This window comes from Falco biarmicus, chromosome 5 (genome assembly GCF_023638135.1).
Source record: "Falco biarmicus isolate bFalBia1 chromosome 5, bFalBia1.pri, whole genome shotgun sequence".
Lineage (NCBI taxonomy): Eukaryota > Metazoa > Chordata > Aves > Falconiformes > Falconidae > Falco > Falco biarmicus.
The window spans coordinates 91,863,614-91,874,290 of record NC_079292.1 but is presented as its reverse complement, the minus strand read 5'-3'; the positions used below and the strand labels follow the sequence as shown (position 1 = coordinate 91,874,290).

At 55.4% G+C, this 10,677-nt stretch overlaps 1 protein-coding gene across 2 annotated transcripts; it reads right to left on the bottom strand.

Moving 5' to 3' along the window:
* On the bottom strand, positions 1-6,299 carry LAG3 (lymphocyte activating 3). Of its 2 annotated transcripts, XM_056342039.1 has the most exons (8): positions 5,937-6,297; positions 5,603-5,774; positions 5,218-5,444; positions 4,727-4,984; positions 4,247-4,540; positions 3,614-3,904; positions 3,216-3,331; positions 8-842 (listed from the first exon to the last, which is right to left on the bottom strand). In XM_056342039.1, exons 1-8 carry the CDS (start codon positions 5,989-5,991, stop codon positions 732-734), a joined length of 1,524 nt encoding a protein of 507 aa, XP_056198014.1. In that variant the 5' UTR covers positions 5,992-6,297; the 3' UTR covers positions 8-731. The 2 variants fall into 2 exon arrangements, with proteins under 2 accessions (XP_056198015.1, XP_056198014.1); XM_056342040.1 differs by lacking the exon at positions 4,247-4,540 and having other exon boundaries at positions 1-842; positions 5,937-6,299.
* Positions 6,300-10,677: the final 4,378 nt, after the last annotated feature.

Below are 10,677 nucleotides of genomic sequence, written 5' to 3'. Positions count from 1 at the left end.
TGGCATTTGATTTCCTCTACCCCACTGTGAAAATGGCAGAAATGAACAGGCAGCTTCAGTAGAACAGAAATGAAAGAGAAAGAGCAGGGAGCAAAATCCTTAGAACCTGCCCCACGCAGGCAGAGGTGCACTGGCACCGTCAACAGGCACCGTCCTCCACAAGCACACGCCGGGGCTAGCGGGTTGTTTTGTTAGACAGATTTATTTTGGGTTCTAAAACAAATTTCTGATAAAATAAAATGCTCAAAATGTGCAACGTGCAGTCCTCTGTGGTGTCCCCTCTGCCACTGGGTGGGTGCAGGAGCAGGGTGATGTGGGGAGAGGGTGAGGAGAGCGGGCAGGGGGGAGAAAATGCCATCAGGCTGCAGGTAGGTGGGCTCAAGCCATTGCCCGCATCTGAGCATCCCACTGGTGCGAGGCTGTGAGAGAGGCTGAAGGAGGTGCAGAGGATGGGCAGGAGAAGTGGCACTGAAGCAGGCAATAGCTACTGGCTCAAATACTCCCAACAGCTCCGAAGCGCCTGCGCTGCCTGCCACCTTGGTGCAGCGGTGAGTCTCGGCTTGCCCTGGTACGCAGCTTCCAGCCCCTCTGCAGGTACAGAGCTCCCACAGCCTCACGGTTTGTGCCATCCCTAGACCGTCCTGAGAGGTCTGCATGGTGCCCATCTCTCTGCAGCATGGCACGCAGAGTTTCATCCTCCCAAGCAGATAAGCCCGCTGTCCCTGCTCCCATCAGCACTCGGTTTGCTGGATCTTCTCTTTCTGGTTTTCCTCCACCTCCTTCTTCCTTGGCACCATGACTGCAACCATCCCTTCCAGTGCTGGGAAGGCAGGAGACCGCTTCTGAAAGGGAAGAAAAGGGCAATATCAGGCATGGAAGGTAGACTGACAGGCACAGGTCCAGGCTTCTGCCTGCCATGGAAAACGTGGCCCTACTGCTTGCAACCGCAAGGCTCCCATTCCCTGCCAGAGCCAGTGAGCAGCCCCAGCCCCACTCTCTGAGACATGCCCTTTCTTCTCAGGAAGGCTGGCTCAACACTGTCCTCTGTGGTGTCATGGCCATAAGGAATAATAAAGACAGGACACGTTTAAGAGAGAGCAAAGAGCAACATGGCAATGGCCAGGGCATTGCCAGGTTCAATGGTATGCCAGATTTTACAACACCTTTTCGGAGAGAATAATTAAAGGCATGAGGTTTCATCCAAAATGAGATAAGAACAGATTAAAGACAGAACCACTTTCCCATCTGGCTTTAACAAGTGACTTTCTAGACAATAGAGAAGATGCAGATCTCAGGGCTCCTGATAACGGTAAAGCATACGGTGACACACAGACAATCAATACAGCAAGACGGGATGAGTGGAATGGCATGGTAGGTGATCTTAGCTAGGAGGAAGGGACTGGGATTCTGCTGGCAGGTTTCTGTCAGGCCTTCAAAGATCAGTTGTGGGACCAGTCGTTAATGGCACAGGGAGTGTGAAAGTGCTAATGAGTTGTGTAGCTGATAAGGCTGAGGAGCCTTACTTGGAAAAAAGAGGATGAAAATGTCACCCAGCACCCAGATATCTGAGGAGAACGGAGCAGTAAGCTGAATGACAGGGGGAGTGAAGTACCGACTGCACATCGGTAGGCTCAGGGCACTGGGGCAGAAATTCCTGATGTGCAGGCATCAAGGGGTACCGGTGAGCAGCCCGTGTTCGATCGGCGCAAAAGCAATGTAATCTCCTAGGATGCCAGCAGAGAGAGGGAGAGAGCAAGAGAAGAGCTGACATCCTTGCTCAGCACCTCACCTGCACTCCCAGAGGATGAGCCCCCTGGGGAGGCTGTGCAGAGCAGAGCTCGAGGACCACACGTGGAGGGAGGCCCTGGGCTGCCACAGAGGAGGCTGGCTTGCTTGGCGAAGCACATGCAAATGCTTTGGGGTGGTAAATAACCTGGCTGAGTTAGAGCTGCTTCAGCTGTCAGCTGGACACCCAGGTGTCCTCTTTCCTGCTAGCCAAGGCTTTACAGTTACACTGGTCCAGGGATTCCTGCCCGAGGGCTTTGGCCAGAAAGGTGGTGCTGAGCGTCTTGTCCTGGGCTGGCTCAGACTGAGAGAGTCATCTAGAAACTGCAGATTTCTGCATCAGATTATCCTTTACCATCAGTGTTGATTAAGGACCCGTGACGAAGAACCAGCCATGAGTCGCTCTAGTGCTACCCGCAGTGGTTTTTTTAAAGTGCTTGTCTTGCTTCTGTTTTGATGCTGCCCACCTTCAGTCTCCAGCCACCAGGATTTGCTCAGAATTCACATCAGTGCTGTCACATCCCTTGTCTTCAGCTCAAGGCAGGTTCAAAGCACCCAGCTCTTTCACCAGGGTCAGCTCTCCCAACCTGAGATTGCTCTGAGCCCCTGGCCCCTTCTGCACTGGAAGGGGATTTTCACCGTGGGCCCTTTCCAACAAGCTATGGAGTGTCCTTAAACAACTACATCACTGCTATTCATGAAGGGCGTCCCTTGTCAGCAAAGGGAAGCCCTGAAGGAAGGATTTGCCCTGTAATTAAATGGCAGAGAAGCAGTGTGAAAACTGCAGAGAAATGGTCTGGCTTGGTTGCACGGTTTTCCCCAGTGGCGTGCTACCGAGGGGTCACTCCTGGCCTGCTCTCTGGGATGATGAAGGCAAGGCAGAGTTTTTCAGAAGATGAGCTACTGCAAGAAGCTGAGCAAACGCAGGGCAGCAAGTTGCCAGAAGCAGACAGCTGAGGTGCGAGGGCTGAACCAGCCACAGCAGACCCGCATTGAGATCAGCAAGATCAGCGTCTGGGGACCAGCAGGCATTTGTATGAAACAGGAGACTCTTACATCAAAGCATTCAGATAAGGAATAAGAGAAAGGACACTTACAAAAGCCTGGAAATTAACCCTCCAATATTACAGCATGGCTTGATCTCTGGGAGAGTAAACAAGAGGCTTTTCAAGGCTGGGATGTGATGGTCTCCCAGGGGGTTTTACCCCTCCCCTGAAAGCTCTGAGCTGCCCCCAGTCGAGTGCCTGCTGATGCCCAGTTTGCAGCTTTCACTGCAAGTCCATGACACCTTCAGCCAGCCACCTGGGCCCTGTTCTCCCTCTGGCTGCTGTGTCCCTGGGACAGCTCACTGTCCCTAGGGTACCCAAGGGAAGGGTGAACAAGGGCTGATGTAGGGGGAAACTAACAGAAATGGGGTGATGGACACTTACCCTTTTTTGTAGGGCCAGGGCCATAATACAGGCCGCAAGCAGGAGGAAGAGGGTGAGTGTGAGCCCAAAAGTAACCTGCCCGCTGAAGATGGTGGGAGGGCTGGAGACCTGGGCACCTGGGAGGGGGAACCGCAGTTAGGAAGGAGGGGAAGGCTGATTGTGCACTGGGGCAAGGCTGGGACTGCACAAAGACAGGTAACCTGGAAAAGGGTGCAAGGAAGTGGAAGGAGCAGCAGGAGGAACTGCTGGAGAGCTCAGAGAGGGTGACAGACAGCAAGATGGGATCCAAGTGGTCAAAGGGGAGAGGGACAGGCTGATGCTGAGAGAGGAAAGGGCACCAGGGAACCAAGTAGGGCAAGAAGAAGGGGTCGGTTACAGATCCATGGGGGACAGAGTACCTGTGACCTGCAGCCCATACTCCACTGCTCCCAGCCTGCCTTCTGGGCCATGTACACTGCATTCCCACATGCCCATATCCGCCTGTGACACCCGGAGTATTTCCAGGGTAGGGCCCATATGGGGTGCGTGGCCTTGCTGGTGCTGGGAAGTGGCCACAGCCAGCTTGCTGTTAGCAGGGGCTGCGTCGAGATGCTTCCACTGGAAACGTTCATGGCCCCGGGGGTGTGTGAGGCTGCAGATGAGCAGCAAGTGACATCCCTCAGAAACCGGTCCTTGGATGCTCGGAGTGACTGCAGCAAAAGAAAAAAAAATACTCTCAGGGAGACTACAGGCAGGTCTACAGCTCTTCCTTATCTCTCCTTCTTCTATTACACCCCTCCTTTGTTACTTCCTCTGATTTATTTTCTTTGTCTTCCTCAGTCTTAAGGAGAATAATCAAGTTACCCAGGAAAAGCCCTGCTTTCAGCAGTTGGGTGCAGTGCAATGCCCTGAACAGAGACCTCGCTTCCTGCCCTGGGGTGGGAACCTGTGAGCAGGAGCGACCCAGACTCGCTGCACTGGCATGCAGGGAGGTTTACCTGCCAGCAGTGGGGGACCCCAATGGGTTACGCACCCCCCATCTCTCCTCTCACCTGTAATCACCGCCAAGGTCATGTCCCTGCTGGTTGTCTTGCTGCCAGCAGAGACAGCACAGCGGTACTGCCCTGCGTCAGCTGGCCCCACCGCTGGGAGGTGGAGGGGGAAGTTTCTGCTGCTCAAATTCTGGGGGATGCCCCAGCCTTGCAAGTGTCCTCCTGTGAGGCGGCTCCAGTGGGCTGTCACCGTGCTGCTCCCAAAAGCACTGGGAAGGTAGCTCAGGGTGCATGGTAGCTCAGCTGCAGAGCCACTTGCAGCGTAGACCACAGGGTTGGCTGGGCCATCAAAACCTGAGCCAGAGAGAGAGGACAATGTGGGGTGGGGGCTGGAGGGAGCTCTGCAGGGGGCGGGGGGGGACTGGCCTGGGAAGCGAGGAAAGGCTGGGAGCTGGGAAGCCAGAGCCACTGGGGATGGTCAGTCACATCAAAGGGAGAAACCTGGGGATGCAGGAGCAGCAAGGCAGAGGCTGAGCTCACCTAGAATTTGCAGGTTGTACGTGGCTGAAATGATCTCGTTGTCGGAGTATCTGAGCTGGCAGCCCCAGGAGCCCGCATCACTGATGGCTGGCTGGAGGATGGAAAGGGCCCCGTGCAAGGAGCAGAAGGTCGCGGAGGTGATGACCAGGCGCCCGTTGTGGAACCAGCGCGTCTCCACAAGGCTGGCCCGGTGGCTGGAGTTGCAGCTCAACACGAGCGGCTCATTTTCTACCACAGGGCTCGGTGGGCTGAGGGTTACTGCAAGAAATAGGAAGTGTTGGGGAAGCCAAGGTCACAGCGGGACTACCAGCCCACCGCCTTGTGCCCTTCCGTCCTAGCTCTGTCCCTCAGGCAGCCGGGAGCAGGTGGCAGGGGCTGCGTGCTTTTGGGAGGCTGCCGCCTGTACCCTAACTGGCAAACACGGCAGTCCCACCCCATCCCACCCTTACAACCTCAAATCAACCTTCTCCAGGATTTCCATCTTCTCCTACCTGTCACCACCCCCAGCTCCACACGGCAGCTGCGGACCTCCACGCCGTACACCACCTGTGCCTCGTACAGCCCAGCATCCTCACTCCGGACCGGGTCGATTCGCAGGGAGAAGTTGCCGTTGCGTAAGGCAGAGTCCTGGAGTGACACCCGGGGTCTCATGGGCAGCGCTGTCTTGCAGAGGCCCGAGTAGCCCACCTCCAGCACCATGTGTGGCTCCTGGTGGGCACTGGGAGTGGGACACGTGAGCGGCTCGTGCCAGTGGCGAGGGAGAGATCAGGGGCAGGATGGAGGGAATGTGGGGAAGGAGAAAGGGGGCTCAAAGTGCCTCCCACCCTCCCCAGTCCTCCCCCACAAGGACACAGATCTGTCTTGGTGCTGGCATACCTTCCCCCATGCCGCTTCCACAGCACAGATGTCTTGCTGGGCAGCTGCTTCCAGCTCTTCCCCACCTTCCCGGGGCTCCGGTGGCAGGGCAGCACGGCCGGGCTCCCCGCTGTTGCCCACACTTTCTGCTCCCTGCCTTCCCCCTCTGCCACTGCCGGCAGGACGTGGCCAGCTGCAATGAGATGGAGGGTTGAGCAGAGGGACTCATGGAACAAAGGGCAACAGCTGACCATCTTCAGTGGGGTTAGAAGGGCACAAATTCTCCCTTCCAGACCTGCCAGGGACTGAGTAACACCCCGGCTCAGCCCTCCCTGACACATTCAGCCCCTCTTACCACTGAACACCAGCAGAGTGATGGTGAGGAGCGGCACCAGGGACATCGGCCTCATGGTGGCATCCAGGTGAAGCTAGGGGCTGTGTCTTCCCACTCAGGTCTGGGCTTGATCAGGTCCGAGGCTTTAGGAGCTCAGCAAAAATGAGGCATGGGCAAAGAAGGTGTTGGAGTGGGTGGCTGAAGCAAGCGGGGGTCAGCTGGGTGTGCTTGCTCTCATTCTGCCTCTCCTTCTGATCAATGTATTTCCCTCGATGCCCTTATATTGCAGGTGGGCAGCCAATTTCCTCGTATCACTAAGAAGATGCGTCACGACCAAGAAACCAGTCTAAGTCTGAGGCATGTGAAGGCAGAGCTGAAGCCAGAGAGAGAGGAGGGAGGGACCAGAGACACTGCTCTAAGCATCTTTTAGTGGAAATTCTTTGGGTTGCTGTTGTTTTTCTTACAAGTTTCGCTTCTACATAGACAGTGGAAAAAGTGTAGAAGACACTTCCCAGCAAGTGCCCTTCATGTTTTTCTTTCATCTCTTACCTTTTTTGGTTTGATCTTTCTGTCTCTTACAGCTTCTTTCTAATTGTTTCAGGGCTTTTGAGAATATGCTGGTCTTTTTTCTGCTGTTCTTTCTTTTTGATGTTTTTGTTGTTGTTGTTGTTTCTCACACACACTCCCACCCCCCTCCCCACCCCCTTTAATCCTTCAAATGTGCTGATTTCTCAGCTTTTTCTTATAGGTCACTTCACAGCACGAGGAAAGGGTCTGTGGTGAGCTCCAGCCAGGGCACATGTGCCCCATCAGTCCGGAGTGCGGGGGCAATATGGGACAAAGCTCAGGGGGTCGGAGGGGGCAGAGAGGAGCACCTGGGAGAAGCAGCCGGCACTGAGAAGAGGGGCTGTGCTCTGTGGCACTGCGAGGGGTGTGAGGAAGGGACCCTCCTGCTCCAGCAGCACTGGGGACCCCCCACACCCTGAGCTTGTGTGTTGAGAGGGCTCGTCCTAGCCCCCATGTAGCTGCTGAGCTTTGCGTAGGGCAACACATTTCCATCCATGTGCCTCGTCCTGCCCCTTCTGCCTCAGAGAACCCCCACTTGTGGCTCACACTTTCCAGCAACCCACTGGCTCTGACTCTTTCGGACTTAATCAGCCCTTCGTGACAGGTGTCAGACACCCAAGCCCCTCGGCAGCGCACCCCCCGAGGGCTGGGCTGGGGCTTTTCCAGGGGGGTGAGGGAAGGGGGGTGACTCACAACGGCCATGTCTTCACTGTGGAGGGGTCCTTGCTTGCTCTCTAGTTCTCCTCCGCTGGCTGGGGAGGGTGGAGGATGAAAGAGAGCAAGTGGTAAGCCTCGCTGCAGCAGCCGGCTGCTGTGGTGGCAGCTCCTGTCCCTTATCACACAGGGCTCTTCAGCCCCGCGAGGAGGGGGGTGGGTGTGTGGGAGCCTGGTGCAGCCCTGGGTGCCTCGCTGTCCCTGGGGCACTGCTCTGTAGTGGCCCTTCATGCCCTCTGTATCACACAGCCCATGGGATCACCTGAGAGAGGAAGAGAGAAGACGGGGGAGAACCTGTGACGGTTGGCAGGAGGTGTTTTTTTCCTCCTGTTGAAGAAAAACAGTTTACGGTGCCCAGTCCAAGCAGAAAGCATCGGTCTCTCTTTCCCCTGCATCAGCAGTGCGAGAATGGTGTGAGCGTGTGGGTGAAGGTGAGAGAGAGAGAGAGGGGCGATGGGACCGCGGTGGGCAGACACACGGCTCCACAGCCCGGTGTTACCCACTGCCCATCCCCTGGCTTCGCCCGCAGACACACGGAGCTCGCTGCTGTGCCCCTCCACCCGACCCGCTCTGCTGCTCAGCCTGAGTGCCCTGGCACTGTGCCACTCCAGCTCCTAAAGCCACCCCCAGCCCAACCCGTGCTCTAGGAGATGCTTCGTCTGTAAGGAGCAGCCAAGGGGGGGGAGGCGTACTCCCACCCTGCTCCTGCTCCCCGAGGGCAGTCACGGGGGACCAGCGGCGAGCCCAGGAGCTGCCTGGCACCGAGGGGCCTTTGGGGCTGGGGGTGCTGTGCTGAGCAAGCATGTTGTGAAATGAAGGTTTTGGAGGCACCGTTTTACTCAGCACCAGGCTATCTTTAGCAAAGACACCTGTGACGTTTCTTTCTAACGACCCATTTTAAATGCTGACTCCCTCGAATGGCGTTTTCGTCATCTCCCAGAACAGGACCCTGCGACAGCCGTAACAGAGAGGAGCAGGGTCAGCACTGTGGCACCTCCCTGGAGCTGCCCGCCCCAGGCAGAGGGGTGACCGGGGCGCCTGGGACCCTGGCAGCGCCACGGGGAGCAAGGGGCTGGCTACCACAGGGGTAGCCCAGGGCAGGGACACGGAAGCCCGGCTCGCTGAATGCTCCTTTGTCTGTGCTGGGCATTAGCTGGCTTCAGCCGGACTCTGGGCTTACCCGCAGCCATCACCTTGTGCACAGCCTTAGCACATTGCTTTTCTTGTCTCTCTTGGCAAGCCCTACACATGCAAACTACACTTACCAAGAAAAATAGGAATAGAAAACACTATTCTGCAGTATCATTGAGTTAGTCTTGCTGAAGGAATTTTCCGTTGCGTTTCCAGATTTCTGCGATACCGTGTTTTTCTCTGAGTGATTCCACTTTCATGTTTTGGTCCTTGCAGCATCTAGTCACAATCTTCTGCTTCATGCTAACTTTTTGAGACGCTCTATAATTTATTTGCATAATTTTTTAAATAACATGTTTGCATATAATTTAACTGACCTGAGAAATTGTGCCCTGACTTGAAGGCTGGGTTATCAGCCACACAACTTAAGCTCGGCTGGTCTGGGTGTTCCTGAGGTAGGGTGCTCACCAAAAGGACTTTATGCAAAACATCCTAATCGCTGTTTGCCCAGAGCTAAAGCAAACACAGCAAGGAAAAAGAAGTTACTAATAAGAGATAACTAATAACTCTGTGGCAAGGGACTGTAAACAGAGAGCAGCCACGCCTGGGGAGACAGAAGGGAAAGTCTGGCAGGGGATGGAGGGTGAGCAAGAGCTGCTGGGCAGGGTGATGGTCAACAGGCGCCTGGACAGGCAACTGGGTTTGCAGGGGTCAGACTGGGATTAACTGTGAAACTTCTGGCACTGCCTGGGAGCTCAGGGAGCTGCCACAGACCTAAGCTCACCTCCAGCGGGGAAGGAGCAGAGCTGCCTGTCTCAGGACAGCGGCTCCTGAGCCAGCACCTCGTGGCTGCGGAGGGACCAAGAGCAGGTCCCTGCACCAGCAGAGCAGTGCCTGCAGCTTGGCAGGCTTTGTGCCAGATGCACGGTGTGGAACTGTGCTGAACTAGGCACCCCTGAGGCAGAGGGATGCTGGCCACTCTTTCCTCACAAAGGACCATGATGGTTTCTACCAAGGTGCCAACCTGAGGCCAGTTGTGTGTATGAAATCGCTCAGCTTTGCTAAGTCTGGGTGGGTACCAAGTGTGTGTCCTTCCTCACGGGAGGAAGCAGTTGCTCCAGACTTCTGTCCCTCCACGGTGCCTGGAAGGAGCATGTTATCTTCCCAGGCACACCACGCATTGAAGAGTGGTCTTGGAGGAAAGACCCATTTATCTGAGGTGACAGATCCCAAAAAGGGACCCAGGAGGAGGATTAGAAAAGAGAAAGTTCACATCTGCCCAGTAGATCTGGGCAAAACCGAAACGTGCCTCTGCAGAAGTGCTGGAAGGAGGAAGAGTGGCTGCCTGCCTGGTATTTATTGGGAGGCTTTTTTGAAAAGGTCTTTTTTAGAGGATTTGCTGAATGGGCAGTGCTGGAGCCACCACAGGTCTCTGATGTGGAGCCGAGGAGAGTTTAGAGGTGACCTGCTCCCTGGAATCCCACGGGAACATCCCTTTAGGAAAACATAGATTTATGTCATCTTTGGACAAATCTGAAGCCTCTTTACAACGCTAAAAGGAGAGTGACCTTTGTACGGCAATCCTCAGCAGGTAGCTGAACATCCCAGAGAAACCCAAATTAGAAAGTCAGGAACAACACCGGGGGGAGGCGGGGGGGGGCGGGGGGGGGGGGGCGCGGCGGGCGGGGGTTGTCTGTGACTGAAGCTGTGGGCTGCATTTCTGCTAAAAAACTGGTGAGTTAATCACTGAGAGAACCTGCAGCATTCATGGGCATATTTGTCAGCTGACATCTCGTACGTGGCCAGCATTAGCTCTAGAGAAATGTGTAACTGTTCTCTTTCAAAAAGCATCCCGGTCCTTCCTGGGGGAGCAATGGGATGCCACAGCATCCTCTTCAGGCATTCACAGCCACCAGTGGAGATGGTGATGGATATCGGTACCTTGGCCAATATCTAGTTAAGTGATGCCTTTGATGCCACAGGATGTCTTTGATGCCATAGCCTCTGTGTTTTGCAACACAGAGGGCGAGGTGAATCAGCTACAAAAACCCTTGCAGCAAGCTCGGTTACATTCTGACTCACTTTTCACAGCAGCGTTCGTGCCATGCCTTTAATCCAATGGAAAAATATGTGATGGCCTCCCATATGTCCCAGGGCTGCAGTGACTGTTCTGGAGAGCAAAGAGGTACCCAGGAGCCCAAGGCATGCGAGGGCTGGGAGCCACATGTCTGCTGCAAGGAGAAAGCTCTGAGTTACAGTGAGCTGACAGCAAGGTGAGGGAGTCAGGGACTGACACAACGTGCCACATGTCGCTGAGGGGCTGGGGCCACAGCAGAGTGGTCCTGAAAGA